Here is a 19,571-nt window from a genome sequence, read left to right as displayed (position 1 = left end):
AGGGCGTTATAATGTGACGGTCAGTCCCACTATTCGTTGGTAAAAGAGTAGTCCAAGAGTTGGCGGTAGGTGGTGATGACTAGCTGCCTTCCCTCTAGTCTTACACTGCTAAATTAGGGACGGCTAGCGCAGATAGCCCTCGTGTAGCTTTGCGCGAAATTCAAAAACAAACAAACTCTATCTGAAACAACTAACCTATTGGATCTCTTTAAATAACAGGAGGTGTAAAGTCATTGTTGTTGAACATAATTGTTTTGTTAGTGATTCACTTATGTGTGAAGGACAGTATCAAAATTGTCAGAAATATGTTTTCGGGGGAGATTTAATGTTTAAAAACAAACTGTCATTACATTGGACACCATATACAACCTTCCACGGTATTAATCGTCCCAGACTTTGTCCCAATCCAGGATAATGCCTGACGTCATACTTTCCGGAGTGTGTGGTAAATTACCTTAAACAAAACCACGAAGAAAATTGATTGGTTATCATAAATTATTGGTGTAAAACTCAAAGAACGTACCTACAGCCATTTAGGATTTCGTATTCATTAACATACTGACTGAGGAACGGGGAAAAAATAGTTTGTAACATCTTCCATTGAGTAATTACTGTTATGCCATACAGATACAACTAATGGAGCAATGGTGGGAAGAGATAGGTCATTTATTACTTAATACTTCTGACTCTTATCACTTCCAATCTGAAGGTGTTCCTGCTCCATAGTATGTAGCTAGCATTATATAATGTTATGGAGACACTGAATAATTAACTCAATTTGTGAAAATAAATGCTGTGCCTAAACTATGCTATAATTTCAACTGTGTTGTCCATTTGCTTGAAGAACAATCAAATTTTACAATATTATTTCTTTACTTTCGAAATAGTATACATATATAATGTATTGGAATTAATTATGAAAACAGTACATAAAATAGTTATAAACTGAAATATTATGGGATTGCTCTGCCTTTATTGTATGAAATGTAACTACACTATTGAAGGGTTACGTATTGTAGTTTATGCTAACTTTGATTGTCATTCAACCAATCAGATAGTTCTGCACCAGCATAATTGCTTTAAAACCACTGGAAGTAACACTATTGAGAACAGTAATGTAGTGAATATACTTATGGATCAAAGTACAAAAGTGCCACATGAAAAATTTGTAGAAATCAAAGTTTTGGCTGTCTCTGCCATGAGACAGGTTGGGGCAAAGTTTAATTTTTAGGCAGGAAGCATAAAGAAACTCTGAAGAGAAGAACGATAAACTAGTACTGTTGGTCATAGAAATGGCCAAGATCTTCAAAAATTACGGTAAATGATAGATTAGTAGAGATGATCCAAGGGTAATTACAGGAATAAATGTTATATTAAAAATAATATGATATACATCAACAAACGTAGCCTTATGTATATGTAGGTGCTCAACATCTTAGGAGGGATAACTAAATCAAAAGATTGAAATGAGCATCATACTTCAAACAATGAGATGTTAAAGATAAATGAGGCTGCCCAGTATAGATGAAACCAGATTTAAACTGTTTGGAACACAATCAACTAAAGTATTTTATTTCGATATCAGAGATGAGAGAAACATCATAGTCAACATTCAATAACTAGTGAAACATGAATGCTGGGGAACAAATATTAGTGTAGACCGCTTATCATCTGCATATCTACTGAAGTTAAAGGAACTGTTAATTGCTAAAATATATATGCAAATTCTTATCCACCTCGTTGTTCCCTCAGAAACAAGACCAGTTAATGAGGGATTCGTCTTCCAGTAATATAGTGGTTTTAAGAATGCAACAACTATAGTGCAACGATACCTCAAAAGAAAAAAAAAGCCAATGGAACACTTTCAACCATTATTTATCATGCCTAAAGTATTGCTATGAATATTATTAATGATGAACGGGCTTATATGAAAATTGAGAAGGTAAATACAGGACATGTATAACAATATTTTATAATAATGCACAGGTTTCATGTAACATGTATTTGAGAAAAGAATTAAATTTATCTCTTTTTTTTTTTTCAAATTACCTTTGTTCTTTTGTTGTTTTCTAATACTAAGTGACTAATACTTATTTTCGCGTCGACAGAGCATTACTAAATACGTCATTATCTATAAGGTTGTCAGCAGCAATGTTCTTCAGTTGTAATTCAGGTGATATCTAGAGGTACTGCTTCACTCATGTTGTAATAAGCAGTCACATGAATAGCCTATGTCACTCAGGCTAATTACGAGGTTTCTTGCGAACTAAAGAACGTTGTACTTAAAAAGAGTCGTATATTGATTCAGCTTTAACATTTGAATATATATTATCCAATATAGTCATTCGTCCCCTGTGAAGTAACAGCAAGAACAAAGTACTGTGTTTATGATTTAATGTCTGAATAAATATTTTATACTTTATATTACCCTTTGTGTCCAATCTCGTTAATTCATTTCGCATTAACATCAATTAGATTTATTACCACTATGTAATCAATATCTTGATCTAATCTATGGTTATCTAGTGGATCTATTTGATACTACTCTAAAGTTAAATCAGTTTCTCCTGGATATACCACAGTATCGACTGTGTATATATATTATTAAAAGAAATCTAATCAGCCACGCCTGAAACGGAAAGTTGAATTGAAATTTCACATGTAAACATTATATGATGGGCTAAATAGCCAGGCTAGAGACGCCAGAATTTAGTTATAGCCGTGCTTATTTGAACTACTGGCCAGAGATAGAACAACAGTTTACAAAATCCCTCACCACAATAACAAAATTAAATATCACTTTTCTAAAGTGCCCACAGCTTAAAGTATGAAGTATATTCAGTACATCATCGCATTACGCATTGAATCTCAGACCTTTGATAATCAGCCCGATATGCTAACCATTAAGTTATACCCGGCGGTAGGCCAGAAACTAAAAGTGTCGTACATAATAAATAGAAAAATGAAAAATAAAGATACAAACCACAACGTGAGAACTGTAAAATATATCTTAATACAAGAGGTATCTGCATTGGACATTCGCCAGATTTGACCTTTACTTCCAAACCTCTCACGAAAGTAAGTTAGACCGAAACAAATAGGAACTAAGATATTTCCTACTTTAAGCTACCACTTGCTCACCAACTGCAACCAGTTTGTAAAAGTAATTGCTTCTAATGAAACAGAAAAGTAATGAAGAAATATAAAAGTAAATATATGAATAGAACTAGTAGTTTGAAATGTACCATCATGGGTGGTACGTTTTGTTTGTTTGCAATTAAGCACAAAGCTACACAATGAGCTATCTGTGCTATGCCAATCACAGGTATCGAAACCCACTTTTCAGTGTAGTAAGTTCGCAGACATGCTGCTGTGCACAGGGTGGCTGGGTGATAAGTAAAACTTATCCGGTAAAGTTCTTATTCTATCGTCAAAAGTGGACAGAGTAATAAAATACAAGCTATTAAGGTCAGTAATTACTACTGTTATATAAAAAAGAATGAAAAGTTCACTTCAACTTCGGAAAAAAATATCTTCCCGATATGTTGTAAAGTGTTTGCTCAGTTGTATCAAGGCCTGGCATGACTAGGTGGTTATGGTGATCGACTCGCACTCTTCGAGTCGCGAGTTCGAATTCCTGTCCCACCAAACATACTCGACTTTTCAGCCATAAGAGTGTTATAATATGACGGTTAATCCCACTATTTGTTGGTAAAAGAATAGCCCAAGAGTTGGCGGAGGGTGGTGATGACTAGATGCCTTCCCTCTAATCTTTCACTGCTAAATTAGCAACGGCTAGCGCAGATAGAAATCGTGCAGCTTTGCGCGAAATTCAAGCCTTAAATATTTTCATGTATGGCAGAACGCATGTTATCTGTTAAACGCGTGTTACTTTTCCAAGGTAACATAGACATGTGGTGACCGCATGACGTAAAATGTTAGACGTATTGATAAAAAAAAACAGTTCTGGTTGTGCATATTTGAAAGGTTGTAGATGACGTTTTTTATTCTTTTTTTGTGCCAGTTTGCGGTCATGTGTTTTCATGAGGTTAAAGCCACTCATTTAGCGTAACTCCTCACAAAAGGACAGATTGAAATCAAATGAGCATTTTTAGAAAATGTTATCAAAAGGCTAAATATTACTGTAGAAGCTAAAATGAGTAAAATATCATTATAATAAAATATTTTAACTGCATTAAAGTAGCTTTTTTCTAATACTAGCCTTCTTCATCATTCCCAGCCATGGTATATCGAGGAAATCCAATCAGCTCTCGATCCGATCCAAGTCCAAAGCCTTCTCGTGTCCACTGCAACATTCCAACCTTATTTTCGATTCTACAGGGTAGAAGAACGTCTTCTCCTAGAATCACAGTCTTATCTTCAGGCTCCCGTATAAATCTCTGTGGGGCGGAATCTGTAAAATGCATCGTACATTGATCAAATAATGATACCCACAAAACTGAGCATGGGAAATTTAGATAAAGCAACCAGTGTATAATGTTCTCAGAATATTTTGTTAATCTATAACAATAAAAGGGCGTGTCGGTGGGTCTGAGTGAGTGTTTGGGACCGTCATAACTCCAAGAGAAAATAACTTAGAAACCTGAAATTTCGCACACATACTAAGTTGACCCTCAAGGTGTGCACCTGGATATTATTGGTTATTGACGAGCGTGCGCAACTTTTTGTGAGGCAAGCAAGCGAAAAACCACATACAATAGAATATGTGACCGTCATAGCTCCAAGAGAAAAGAACCTATAAATCTGAAATTTTGCACCCATACTAAGTGGACCCTGAGGGTGTGCACATGGATATTGTTGCTTATCCACGTGAATTTGCGCGTGAGCGAGCGCATCTTTTTGTGAAACAAGCTATCGAAAAACCACATAGCAAAGAATATGTGGCCAACATAGCACCAAGAGCAAAGAACCTAGAAACGTGAACTTTTGCATCCATACTAAGTGGACTCTGAGAATGTGCACCTGGGCATTATTACTTATTTACGTGCATGCTCGCATGCGCGTGCGCATCTTTTGAATAAGGTAAGCTAGCGAAAAATTACATAAAAAAAGTACTTCCTTATATTACAAATAGAAATCGAGAACAGTCAAAAAGACACGCACGTGTGTGCGTGCGCACATGCGTGTCTGTGTGTGTGTGACCACCATAGCTTCGAGAAGAAAACCTAGAAAACCGAACATTTGCATCCATACTAAGTGGACCCTGAGGGTCTGCACCTGGGTAGTATTACTTATCTTATCCACGTGCGTGCGTGCGTGCATGTGAGTGCGCATCTTTTTAGTAAGGTAAGCTAGCGAAAAAACACATAGAAAAGAAGTGGTTCCTTATATAACAATATCTAGTATATAGAAAAGTCATTGCGTTTTGGTAACAATGCATTCCAATAATGGCTACTAAATCATGTTGCTTAGCAATAAAAGTATAACCTGATATTGTTGTTAAGAGGCTACGTGCTGAAAGTATAAAATAAAATGTGTGAACTACAATAATGAAAAGAAAATTCGTTTTCTAATTTAGAAACTCCGTTAAATAAAGAGTTTTTTATTATTTAAGTTTAAAATCGGAGGGCAAGTCAGAGGGAAAGTTACTTTTATAAACAGGCCATATCCCGTAAAGGGGCAACAAAAGTATATAGGTTATACTTTTATGTAAAAATTGGTTCAGAATACACACAGTAACATAGCAATGTGAAATAAATGAACCTAATAACCCGAGCGAACCCGGGTACTTTTGCTAGTTGTTGATAATATACAAAGTACATCGCCAGTACCATTGTATTTGCATCCGTTATTGAAGAGAAATATTTTTTCTGAATTAGGTTATTTTGACATTTAGATATGTTGCATATTTATATTGGCTTTCACTGTTTATCAACCACCTTCAGCAACTAATACTGACATCCTTTTTTATTATATTCAGAGAAAGGTAATGGAAAATTAAGCCAGTATAATAAACTTAGCCTAATTTTTTTAACATCAAAGGAAAAAATACTTTACAATAGTGGGAGGAATTAAAATACATTTGTATTATATAATGAATGATATTCCATCTTGTATTAGACGTGTGCCTGAGCATCATCCTATTTGTGCGTGTAAATAGCGTAATCCTAAAACGCATGAAGTGATTTAACTATGAATTTATTGCACGATTAATAACGATTTATCCAAACATAAATGGTTCACTGGTAGTTTCACACAGTATAATGTTAGGTGCGTGACTGTAAAAAATTAATGTAATTCAAAATATCATAATACTGTTATAAGTGGACGAAAATTTCTGTAGAAATGCGTATAAAATAACAGTACTCTAAAACTATTTATTTGTTTTGAATTTCGCGCAAAGTTACACGAGGGCTATCTGCGCTAGCCGTCCCTAATTTAGCAGTGTAAGACTAGAGAGAAGGCAGCTAGTCATCACCACCCATCGCCAACTCTTGGGCTACTCTTTTACAAACGAATAGTGGGATATATCGTCACATTATAAGGCCCCCACGGCTGAAAGAGCAATCATATTTAGTGGGACGGGGATTCGAACACGCGACCCTCAGATAATGGGTCGAGCTCCCGAACCACCTGGCCATACTGGGCCACATTAAACCTATTCGTATACAATGTTTCACCAGTTTTTGGTGTTCCAACTGTAACTTTATTATGTTTATATCGCAGATATAAAATTGTTTCACATATAATTTTGTTTTTTATCGTATAGATCAGATGAGTAAAGGGATCTACTTGTGGGATAACTAATATCTGTTTGAAATGTTATATACATTTTTACATACTTTGAATAGAAACTGGTATTGTGTAACTTAAAAGGTATCTTAAACAGTTAAAGTCTAATATAATATGTTACTTTGATAAGGTATTATGAATTTAAAACCCAAATTATTTTATGTTGGGAATGATTAAGTGTTCTGTGGTTAGGCCTAACTGTTTCACGATGCGGTGCATTTGGCCAGAATTTGCCCTTCAGTGGCACAGTGGTAAGTCTGAAGGCTTATAACACTAAAAAAGAGAGTCCATTGTATAGCTTCGTGCTTAACAGAAAACAAACAAACAGAAAGTCTTGAAATTAAATGTTAAAATTACGTTCAATTAAGAAAGACTATGACTGAAGAGGAAACATTGTTTCATCAAAAAAAAAAGGGTAGTAACGTAAAACAAAATCAATGGTCTGATATATATATTATATTAATAGCAGAAGATAATGGTTACTCTATTATTAACCCATCTTGCCTGATTCCATTTCTTCTAAAATGTTTTAATTAATTTGTTGACTGTCAAACTCAAACGTATAAAGAAATAGAGTACGTGTATTAAAACGATTTTGAAGCCTTATCGCATCGTTACTGTCAAAGTTGCCACTGTCCAAAGGCATAAAAATACATAAGTGCTTACTCCGACGACTTGATTAGTATGTCTTAGTATGAATACCAGATTTTGTTCTCCAGCATGTTTGTTGGAAGCATGATTTATATCGCTTGTCCAGAAGGTGATTCTTCTTGATTATGTCGTGTACTGTTGTATGGGGCACGTGGATGGCTTATGACGCCTGACTTTTGTGTATTTAGGTTCTCACCTGTTACAAGATACTGTAAAGTGCTTACAATGGCAGAAGGTAAAATTTGTTACAGGTTTGGTTGGTCATGGTGTGCAAAGCTGATTCATAATCTTATTTTTTTTATTTTCAATGCCATTAAGTACAAGGCATATCTTAAAAATTCTAAAGGCTCGATCTCAGCACATTCCATTCCATTGTTGCCGTCACTTCTTGGCGGTCTTATATACAAGAATACCGCACATCTAGTAAACACTCGAGGCTTCACGAAGGGACATGAATTTTCTAGAAGCTCATGACATGTTACTAGCGTCACATGACTTCCGCTGTCGTAACAATACTTTTAAAGTTTGTTGCGTAAAATAAGTACTGTTAACATTACACAGATAATCAAGCTCACCAGGATAGTTTCTGCTTGACGACACTGAACAGACCAAGATGCTTACACATTTGTATGTTGACTAGTTATATTTACTTCCGAATTTCTGCTTGACGATACAAAATAAAATTATTGATCGAGCCTGTGTGCAATTAGGTTACAAGTTATTTTACGACAAGCACTCTTCGTTCATTGTGATTTATAAATACAAAACCTTCTTTTGGAGTGTGAAATATATATATCATTCCTTTGAATTTTTTTATATAATGACAATGGTCTTAGAAAAGTTTTCTTTGAATTGGGTTTTACTTTGCAAATAGCAGTTTACTTTTCAGTACTTGAACAGGTTTTATAAAATATTACGAATTTCTGAAATATTAAAAGATACCAAGGACTGAGAACGTCCTATAAAATAAGATTTTGTATATGCAAATCAGCTAGTCATGTGACAATTACTGCCGATACAAAGACGTAGTGGAAAGGATGTATCAGATCTATGTTTTGACATTGTTTAGCATTTCGTAGGTAGTCTGCACTGAAAAACCGATCGCTTTTGGAAAAGGCATGTCGTATTCTTTTTCGACATAAAACACTGAAATTCATCTTTCGAAAACGGAAATATCCTTTGTACTTAATTACATTGGAATATATAGGAATGAGAAACATACCTGAAACATTCAGAAAGAGCCCTGCAATAAGTCATACTCTACCCATGAAAATGAAACTGCTGCGTCTTCTAACAGGTGAGAATATATGAACACAAAAGGCAGTAACAATAGTAGTTTAGATGTACTAGGAAACATTGTGCAGCATAATTAAGAATGATCTCCGTCATGTGTGCACAAGTTACTTCCACGACTTATCTGTTTAACCTCTTATATTTCATACAGTTTGAGAATGTAACAGGTATTCATGCAATTCTCTACGAAGACGTGCCATATATTTTGCCAGACACAGAGCTTATAGATTGATTTGTTATCAGACTGTTTAAAACGGGCAATTGGAAACCATCGTTCTCGTGGACCATGCGTATGATGGAAAGAAAGCTGGGAACAGTGTAATGCTTTTGACATGACAGCCTTACATCGGAATCTTTTGCTATAGAAACTACGCTGCAGGCCTTTTGTTAAGATGAATGGTAATCAGGTAGAATATGACCGGATGTAGTGACATTGACTGTTACCGTTTAATGATGTTCCAAAATTGTTTTAATATAACGTATTCAGCCTCTGTATTATTGACTGTAACTTCTCCTAATGAAGTAACTTCATACAAGTTATTTACACATTTTCTATTCATAATATTTTTTTTGTAATGCCTCAATTCATTATTCAAGCAACCTCCTCCTCCTTCTTTGTACAGTGCCCACTACAGCAACTGAATATCAAGTTTTTGTGTTATATTCCCTAAAACTTACCTCTGAGCCACGTTTAGATGTATCAACAATCTTTCTTAAACGGCATTTCGTGTTTTAGAAACAAGTGATTAGTATGAAAATTATGTTTACTTCTTTCTTTCTTAAATACGGATAAAATGTTCAAGCCTACTGCTTGAATTTGAAATGATAAAAATAATCAGATACCTACTTTGCACTTTTATGATTATTATTATGACAATCGAATCAGTAGGACGATCAAATCAGACATGTGGTAAATATGTTTTTATGAATATAGTATTCTAAACTGCCAGCGTTAATACTTCTAAAGATCAGAACTTCAATTTTTATGAGACATCTGGTACGTCCGTCTGATTTTGTTTTTTACTCCAAAACGCCAAACGCACTTCAGTGAAGTATATGTATATACTCTAATTTCATAGAATCTGATTTAATGATCAATATAAATTTTCATCTGTTTTTAATTTGCACATGACCTGGACGTATACGATCTATCACCCAAAGCATAAATCATATATATATAAAATAATTTGAATAATATTTCCTTTATTGGTCAGGAGTAACTCAAGTGTTTATGACTAATCTTTTTCCTGCTAGTAGCAGAGAAATAACGTTTGTGAAAAAAAAATCATATTGTACAGAAATCGCTCCCTCTTGAAAGCTAACTTAGTTTATTTTCCAAAGTTATTTCCAAAATAAAATAATTAAATATTTAATCAAATTATATATTTTGGGAAACTAATATTTATTAAAAAATAGGAGTTGAAGAAAACTGACCAATGAAAATTTGTTTTTTAACTCACAGGGTTCGTCAAGAACTACCTCAGTTCTTAATATTGTATAACGTCATATAATGCAAATCGCCGAAGCTGGTGATGCATAAAAACGACCTCCCTTTGAGGATTTGCAAGCAGAAACTACGAAACCTAGACACATTGCTTATATAACGATGATATTCAGATTCATTGCATTTCTGAATGTTTATATGAGAAATGCTGTAGTTAATGCTTTATTATGCATTAAAAACAAACATATAAAGACTTGGGAAAAGTATTTTGAAAAATTAGATGTGGAAATGAATGTCTAAATGTCATCTCAAAAAAGGGGGTATTATTATTATATATCGGGTATATTTTACCTATACCTTTCAAAATAATTTACACATGTGCAGACAGGAAGAATTACTGGAAATTATAAGTAAACGCTATTGTAAAACAGCACCTAGTAATAAAAACAATTGTGATCCAAATAAGTTAAGGATTTATAATCATATACAACGAAAATGTGTCAGCACGATATGCCTATTATTTTGATATCCGACGATAACAAGAGATAAGAAAAACATTAAGAATCTTTATAATGATTGCCCAGCAACTTATACTCTCATGCGTATACAATATTGAATTTCTAATATACAATATGTAGCTATTTTCTCATTCGCTTTTCTTTTCAATTTTAGCTATAAAATATAAAACAAAATCTCAATTCGTCTCTTATCTTCGTAATATTGTCCATTTGCTTTGTTAAACCTATTCCACATATTAAACTGGAAGTACCATATGCTTCAGTAATTAAATAATCCGAAAACGTAGGTAATCCTATCGGAATAGCGTTCAACTACTAACTATAATGAAACTAAGCTCATTAAGTTTCGCTATTTTTAAAGTCTCCGTGTACATTCGCATCTCTTGTCTCATTACAATATCTAATTTGTCATCTTACTGTTAGCTTTAAAGAAAAAAGAGAATACGAATTTAGCGTAGTATTTTGGATAAAATACATTATCTAAATATTATGGACTTCAAAAAGCTAAAGACGAAGAATCACTTACTGCCCATCTTTACCAAATATATTTGAATAAAATTAATGTCTTTTTCAAACTGAATTGAATTGTTAAAGATTTTTACATTAAGTGATTAATAAGTTTCATCACGCGTCAACAAACGCGGATGCCCCCCAGTGGCACAGCGGTATGTCTGCGGACTTACAACTCTAGAATACGAGTTTCGATACCCGTGGTGGGAAGCTCACAGATAGCCTATTGTGTAGCTTTGTGCTTAATTACAAACAAACGCGGAGATTAGTGCCTTAGGTATTCCAGCCAGTTGTGTGCTACTTGTTTAAGATTGTCATGTCAAAATTAATAGTTTAATTTCTTCTCTTGAAAATTAGATTTATTTTAGTATTTAAATCTTTTCCTCCTTATTTTATTTTTTTGAATACATAATCATGAAATTATATCCTAAAACATATCAAATGTTAAACTGAACAGTATTTAAATGACGTGAAATTTGAAAAATAGTATCAGAAGGAAATTATCATTAAGCATCTTTAAAAGCAAATATAGTTTTACTTATTCAATAAAAATAAAATTTAAAAGGTACATGTCTTTCGATTAACTTAATGACAAAATTACAGTCTTTATTTTTTTACTACTTTAAAATTATTATTCATTCCTGAGCTAAACTAGGCCCAGTGGTTTGGGACCTTTTGTGCGTTATAAGAGTCGGTGAAATATAACCGGTGACAGTTCTGTCCAAATATGGTTCACGCGACAGAGGAGACGAAGCAACGTTCACACGTTGGAAACGATGATCATCGAAGAGTTCGTGAAGCACCCAAACGCCTTTTTTTATGGAGTTTTCTCATATTCCTTAGATGTTTATGCATTGTGTCACGAGAGACATGCATTTTCAAGGCCATTTCACGTGTGTATTGCCTTTGTTTAGACTGAACAAGTGTCTTCAGAGCATCAGTATCAATTCCAACATGTCGATTCATGCCATCACAGTTTTTAAGTCTAAAGTCACCTGAAGGAAATTTGAACGAACGTTCAAAACATTTCCATAAACTTCTTTGATATTCTTTGTGGCTACAGAGGCGTTGTTTCCATTTTTGATTCAAACAGCATTACATGCCGAATGTGTGTCTCGTCGTGTGCCATCACTATAAGGGACTAGAGTACACTAAACTTTACACATCATATAGTTTACAAAATCTGACGTTTAGGCGGTTCGTTTAATTATTATACGTGATGTACGTTTTTCGGGGGGTGGTTAATGAAAGTGTTCCAAAACGCGACATTAATGTCTTGATGATCTAATATATATGAATAAACAAACTTACCTGGTGGCTTAAAAAGTTCGTTTTTCCTCATAATGCAAGTTAGTGATATGTGACTAATGCAAATAATAATAATAATAATAAAAACTATTAGAAAGTGAGAGAGAGTGAAATATATCAACAGAAAAAATATTGTTGTAGCATTATCTAACAGAGAAAGCATGCAATAGTATTAACTGATAGAGAAAGTATGTAGCAGTATTAACTAACAGAGAAAATGTGTAATAGAATTAACTGACAAAAAATTATTCATTTGTATTTACTAACATCGAGAGCACTCAGTAGTTTTAAGTATTTTTGTCTAGTAGAAAACTACACACTGGGCTATAGAAAGTGCAAATTATTAGTAACCTTCGCGATTTTACTTCAAAACAGTGTAACGCGCCCGGAAAATATGTTGACTAAATATGGGGTTTGGAAGAAGTTACTACTTAAACCAAAAGAGATGACTAAAGATAGAGTTTTAAATTTGTAAAGAAAAACGTTCACATATTTAAAATCACATGAGCTAATTAATTGGGCTTTAGAATTAATAACTCTATAAAACAAAAACCTTATGAACTGAACGTATCAATCTTTTAAGTTATATATTATTAGAGTATAAAGAAAATTTTGTTGTTTAAAAAAACGTTTTAAATATGCTCTGCATCAGTATGATATACGAAATACCTTCAATCTATTGTCAACATATTTCCGGTTAATTACTTGTTAAGCATAAGCCTGTGTTTTTATTCATAATAAACATGAAATATTCTATAGCATCTGTTCCTACGAGATTTTAGTAATGTATAGATATTGGTATGTAAGCGCCAGGACTTATTAGCAAAGTATAATAGGAGTATAGATATAGTATATTGTGTCGATTGTTTACCGAGTTTTCCTCATTATCCTTTAAGTTTTTCGTTAAAACACATCTTAATGACATCAGAATCCGCACGTGTGCATGGTTCTTATCTTTCGCGGTTTATTACACCATGCTTCTAATGCTTGAAGTACCCCATTGAAATTGAAATGGTTGAATAACATTATTATTATATCTATCACTGCGTACAACGTAAAAAAATAAACAAAACGGACTTTATATGCAATATATTCTCATTTTACCTGCTAGGGATCAATGTGCAAAATAAGTGCTGGAAACAAGAAAATATCTGTGATTGATTGTGTACGATTTATCTCTGACTAACAGTCCTCAACGGTATTTCGTTTATTTTCAGCACATAACTGAGCTAACATTTGGAGTGTTGCTAGTACGATCAATTTCCAATAGCTAATCGAACTCAGGCTTGCGAAAGGAGCAACAGCAGTACTAGCCGTGACTTATTGTTCTTTCAGCGATTGTAGGATATTATAAGAAATAATCCGGCATCATGATAATAATTCAGCTGACTTCCAATAATATGTTTAATAACTTATTAATTATTATTAATTAATTATTAGAATACTCTTTTTCAAACATATTGAACTAACATGATTTAATATATATTTTACAAGACAGAACCAAGATATATATTTTAAAGGCTTTACTGAATATTAAACATATTTGTGGAAATGTACTCAGCTTATTTGTGTTTGGAAAAATTAAGACATAATTGATTACTATTGGTCAGTGTTCTACTTTTCAAGATATCAATATATATTTACAAACTATAAGGGTAAAGCTTAAAAGTATTTAGAAATTGTGCTCTTAAACAAATTCAATTTATTTCTGAACATATTTTATCATGAGTTCTTACGATATTATGTGGAAATATGGTTTTGTTTCTGATATCTTGATTCGCAATAAATAACTTATCTAGTTTTTCCTAAGTTTTTGTTACAGATATGATATTAAATATTATCAAATATATAAGCTTTCAGAAGGGGTATCTACGGTAGCTATAGATGATGAAAAGTAGAAAATGAACTTAAAGATTTCGCTTGAACTGTTATATCATATGTATTTGGGTGCTTGATGCTTTACACATATACATGTATAGAACAATGCTTGTAATCAAATAAGACAGTAGGAGATGAACTTCTGACCAACGTATGACATGATTCTATAGATCAATAACAATGCTTCAGAGACGATTGATACACAAGTGTTTCATTAGTGAGAGAGTACACACCCAATTTGCACAGGTTTAAATATCAACATATCGAACATTCATGTTTAAAGTTTTAAATAAAATGAGCATTTTCAACATTGAAGTTATAAACTTTTCACTCCCAAATACGAATGTTTCAAACAAGTTATGATACAATTTTTACTTCTCTCAATTTGATAGATACAAAAAGAGCTTGTTCATCGTTACAAGATTTTTGTAGATAGATCTTGTAAACTTTAATTTTTCCTAAACGCGGTATTTAATCACCCATTTTGACCACAAAATTCATTCTCTTTTGTGGAAAATTCAATAATACTATTTCTACATATTATGAGTTTAGAAGTTTGAAGAATATCACGATCTTTTAAAAATTTAATGTCTACACTTCAGTTAGGATATTGTTACAGTAACAATTAAACAATGTAGTGTATTGACTACCAGTGGATGTCTACACTTCAATTAGATTATTGATTAGAGTAACAATGAAACAATGTAGTGTATTAACTACCAGTGGCTGTCGGGTAATAATGAAACAATATAGTATACTGATCACCAGTGGTGTTACTTCCTCTTAGTTTAAGCTATAGTATTATATATTTATATGGTTAATATTAGCTAATTAACTATATGACAATTCCGCTTCTAATATGACGTTACGTCATAATTTTAGTTACGATAGTTTTGTATGATTATTTTCATCGCTATATTCATTAGTGTTCCGACTTTAATTTCTAGGTATTATTATTGAACTTTCTACTTGTTTTTTTTTTTCGGCTCTGACAGAATATTTAACGTTATTTATTACTTTCGGTAGCCAGTTCTTCTATATGTTTGAATTAGGGAATACTGAAAGTGAGTGTGTGTGTTTGTTTTCTTATAGCTAAGCCACATCGAGCTATCTACTGTATCCGCCGATGGGAATCGAACCCCTGATTTTATCATTATAAATCCGAAGAGTTACCGCTGTCCCACCGTGGGACTCTTCAATTAAGAGTGAAAATTTTTTTAGACACGCCACGTATTATGATTAGCATGTTTGTATTACAGTTAACAATGTTATAGCCCCTCAGTGACATAGCAGCATGTCTGCGGACTTACAACGCTAGAGTCCGGGTTTCGATACCCGTGGTGGACAGAGCACAGATAGCCCATTGTGTAGCTACTACTGTTACTAACTCGACTCTGTTTAAACATTAACACGAGTCTCATAAACAAGTGTTACTCTTCCCTAACGTTAGACAGCAGGGATGGCTTAATGAGTCTTCTTTGGTCAAAAGACATGCTAGGGAGACTTAGAGAAAAAAACAGGTTACAGTAGTTCAAGCCAACAGCTAGTGCCTCTGTGTTCCGTAAGTAAAATATACTATATTATTTTTTATTGTTTCCTTCATTAACAGTGTTGACTATACTATTTATTATTTGATGTTATCGAATTATAATTTAATTTATTGTGTATTATTATAGTTTTATTATAAAGATTGTTTTGCACTGTTAACTTAATATATGTATTTAGGACAAACCTAAATTTCCTAAACGGTTCGAATCTCGTGAGTTTTATTGAGATTACGGCCAAAAATATCGTTAGCTGTGTAAGTACACAACAGATGAAACATTCAATTAGCTACACTGATTGCCAGATTGATTGTTTTGGTTTCGCGCTAAGTACACAGTTTGCTCTGATGAGAAGTTAATGCTAATGTATATTACATACTGTACCAATAATAAATGATACGTTTTATTTATTCTGTAATTCAGATTTCATTTTTTTTTTCTATTACGATTCGCTCATTTTCTATTCCCTCATTTATTGTCAAAATTGTTTTCATTACACAGAACATTTATTTCCTTTTAATGTTTACAGTAAGATAACTATATTTTGCGCTAGATTTTCCGTATTTCTTAGGGACATGGCCACAAATTATCATTGTCCACTGCGAATGTATTAAACTTTTCTGCGTTTCAGATTTCATTTTTCTATCATTATTCGCTCATTTATAGTCAAAATTATTTTGAATATATAGACTATTTACTTCCTTTTAATGTTTACAATAAAATAAAAGTGGATAGACTAGAGTTTGTTTGTTTATTGTTTTTTTTTAATTTCGCGCAAAGCTACACTAGAGCTATCTGCGCTAGCCGCCCCTAATTTTGCAGTGTAAGACTAGAGGGAAGGCAGCTAGTCATCACCACCCACCGCCAACTTTTGGGCTACTCTCTTACCAACGAATAGTGGAATTGACCGTCACATTATAACGCTCCCACGGCTGAAAGGGCGAGCATGTTTGATAGGACGGGGATTCGAAGCCGCGACCCTCAGATTGCAAATCAAGCGCCCTAACCACCTGGCCATGCCGGGTCTAAACAAGAGTAGCTCAATTAGTAGTAGTTAATGTCTCTTTTCTAGTATATCAACTCAAAATTAGGGATGGCTATTTGCAGATAGCTATTTGTACAGTTTTTTATAAAAAAATCTGAAACAAACAAAGAGTTTACTCCGATTACCTACATTCTATATAATAACCTAAGATTTCGTAAAGTAAACTATTTAGATTTAATGGTCGCTTGTGTGCATTAACTGTTATAAATACAGGAAATATGCATATACAGATATTTTCCACTTTACTTTGCAACAAAGTAATTAAGTAATTCTCTAAACGTAATTTCAATATTATTGGTTTGTTTGTTTGTAGTTATGCACAAAGCTACACAATGGGCTATCTGTGATCTGCCCACCACGGGTATCGAAACACGGTTTCTAGCGTTGTAAGTCCGCAGACATTCCGCTGTGCCACTGGGGGGGGGCAATATTATTGGAAATATATAATTGAAAAATGATTATTAAATGTTTTGGTCCCAAAATAAGTTGGAAGTAACTAGTTTTCCTGCATTTGATATTGTGTATGCTCTCGACGAACAAGAGTTCCGTTATGTCAATTTCTATTTCAAACATACAGTGAAATTATTGTATGTATAGTTTTATGTCTTCCATAGATTTCCTAGGTTTCTTTTTCCTTCTTTCCAGCAATTAAAATTACATGTCTTTTCTTTGTTATCCGGGTTTCGATACCCGTGGTGGGCAGAGCATAAATAGCCCATTGTGTAGTTTTGTGCTTAATTACAAACAACAACAACAATCTTTTTTGTTTCTACGCCGATAGTTTTGAAACTTGGAAGCCATATACCCTGACCTAATACATCCAGACTCGTTTTATATATATATATATACATATATAGGTACACATTCTTACTTTAGAAGCCAAGGGTCAAACATTTCAAAAATCACAAATTTTGGTCTGCTATTCCTTTATATTTCGACCGATCCAGATAAAGATACCTGACGAAACTCCCACAGGCTATAGCAAACAGATAAAACATTTATGTCGTTCTTGCGAGTTAACAGATTTTTTGTCTGTTTGTAACTTAGCGCAAATCTACACAATGCTGTGCCAACAAGTTTCGAAACCCGATTTTTAACATTGTAAGATCTCAGACGAATTGCTGAGCCACTGGGGGCGATTTAACAGAAGACAAGCGAAACTTTTTGTATTCGCTTGCAAATTTTGGCCTTTCTAGTTGCTATTGTATTATTACATACATTTAACTCGTGTTAGTAACTTATTTGTATTTAACAATGTTTGAGAGTACAACATAAATTCCTTCTTAGTTTTCGTTTCTGTAAATATCTACTAAAACTAAAGAATAATTTAGTTTAGAAAACCATTAAACCAGTTACATACAACGGAAACAATTAAGTTGGGGCGGAAGTGAGGACTTCGTCTGAGAATATGGCAAAATTGCCAAGTTCTAGGAGAAACAGTCTTCTAGATCTAGAGCTATCACCAGCCATGGTGAGTGCAACGTAGGCGTTCTCGATCAGTTCTTGGGATTAAAAGACTGAAGGGCCCATCGCTAGCAGTCTCTGGTACCCCTAACGTATCTTCAAATGGTTACACTCTGTATTCAGGAGCATAAGGTAGTAGAGAATCGTTTTGACGGTAACAAATTGATTGAGCATCCCGAGACTTACTGGGATGTTCTTTATAATATTCGAGAGCATTCGTGGAGAAGCCCTGGCATCACAAGGAGCTGTGTGGAATCATCAAGGGTGAAGAAGAGTAGCAAGAAGCACTCGCTGGACGAAGTTCACGTGTTTTATCAGATGTTAGTGAAGAGCAGGGACGTCAAAACTATCACCCTCGATGCTGCAAAAACGCAATTAATGCAATCCAATACCTAGTCCGGCAGCTGAAGACACTATAGGATGAGACACCCCACTGATATCTCAGCATAAGGACATCACATTCCTGATAATTCCATTAAACAATTATATATTTATGGATCATGAGCCGCTATAATGAACTGTTTCCCTAAAACCCATAAATAGAATCACCCATCAGACACTTCCATTGCAACAATCGGGACGGCCAGTTATAAAGTAGCCAAATTTATCGTACTTATTCTCAAACCGTAAATATTTAATCAATTTATTAACAGTCACTTAAATTGTAATTTGTGATGAAAAGGTAAAAAATTGTTTTAAGATATTCAATACTTTAGTAAAACGTTCTGATTGAATGAATAATGCTTCGCTCCATTAAATAGTGCAAGAACTGGAAATATTCTTTAGCATTTTTATTATTCTCTATTCTTCTACCCCTATTACACTAATTAATATCAATACCGAACCACTTCAAATTCTAAGAAGACACATTACATAAGCAGAAACTCTTTCAGAAAAGTCGAACTTGAAAAACAAAACAGTAAAATAAATGTTTATACAACATGTTATGTATCGATTTAAACTGTTAATCTCGTAAACCATTGAAACTACACAGCACTAAACAATTAAATGATAAATAAAATTTATAATATCTTAGATATGACAAAGGAAAATTACTGTTATGAATCAGATTTAATCTCCCCCAGTTAACTTGTGTGCAAATTAGGCACCTGATGATTATTCATATGAATTGAAGGCCCGGTATTATAACGTGACGGTCAATC

The 19,571-nt window shown here is 33.6% G+C and overlaps 1 protein-coding gene across 2 annotated transcripts in view; it reads right to left on the bottom strand.

Moving 5' to 3' along the window:
* LOC106458487 (irregular chiasm C-roughest protein-like) overlaps window positions 1-19,571 on the bottom strand; it is a 134,343-nt gene that overhangs the window by 64,623 nt on the left and 50,149 nt on the right. For both annotated transcript variants that reach the window (XM_022384715.1, XM_022384716.1), the window contains exon 2: window positions 4,223-4,414. In XM_022384715.1, the coding sequence (XP_022240423.1) occupies window positions 4,223-4,316 (94 nt within the window). In that variant the 5' untranslated portion in view covers window positions 4,317-4,414. The remainder of the gene's footprint in view (window positions 1-4,222; window positions 4,415-19,571) is intronic.

This window comes from Limulus polyphemus, unplaced genomic scaffold (genome assembly GCF_000517525.1).
Source record: "Limulus polyphemus unplaced genomic scaffold, Limulus_polyphemus-2.1.2 Scaffold472, whole genome shotgun sequence".
NCBI classification, from domain to species: Eukaryota; Metazoa; Arthropoda; class Merostomata; order Xiphosura; family Limulidae; genus Limulus; species Limulus polyphemus.
This window is presented reverse-complemented; position numbering and strand designations above follow the sequence as displayed.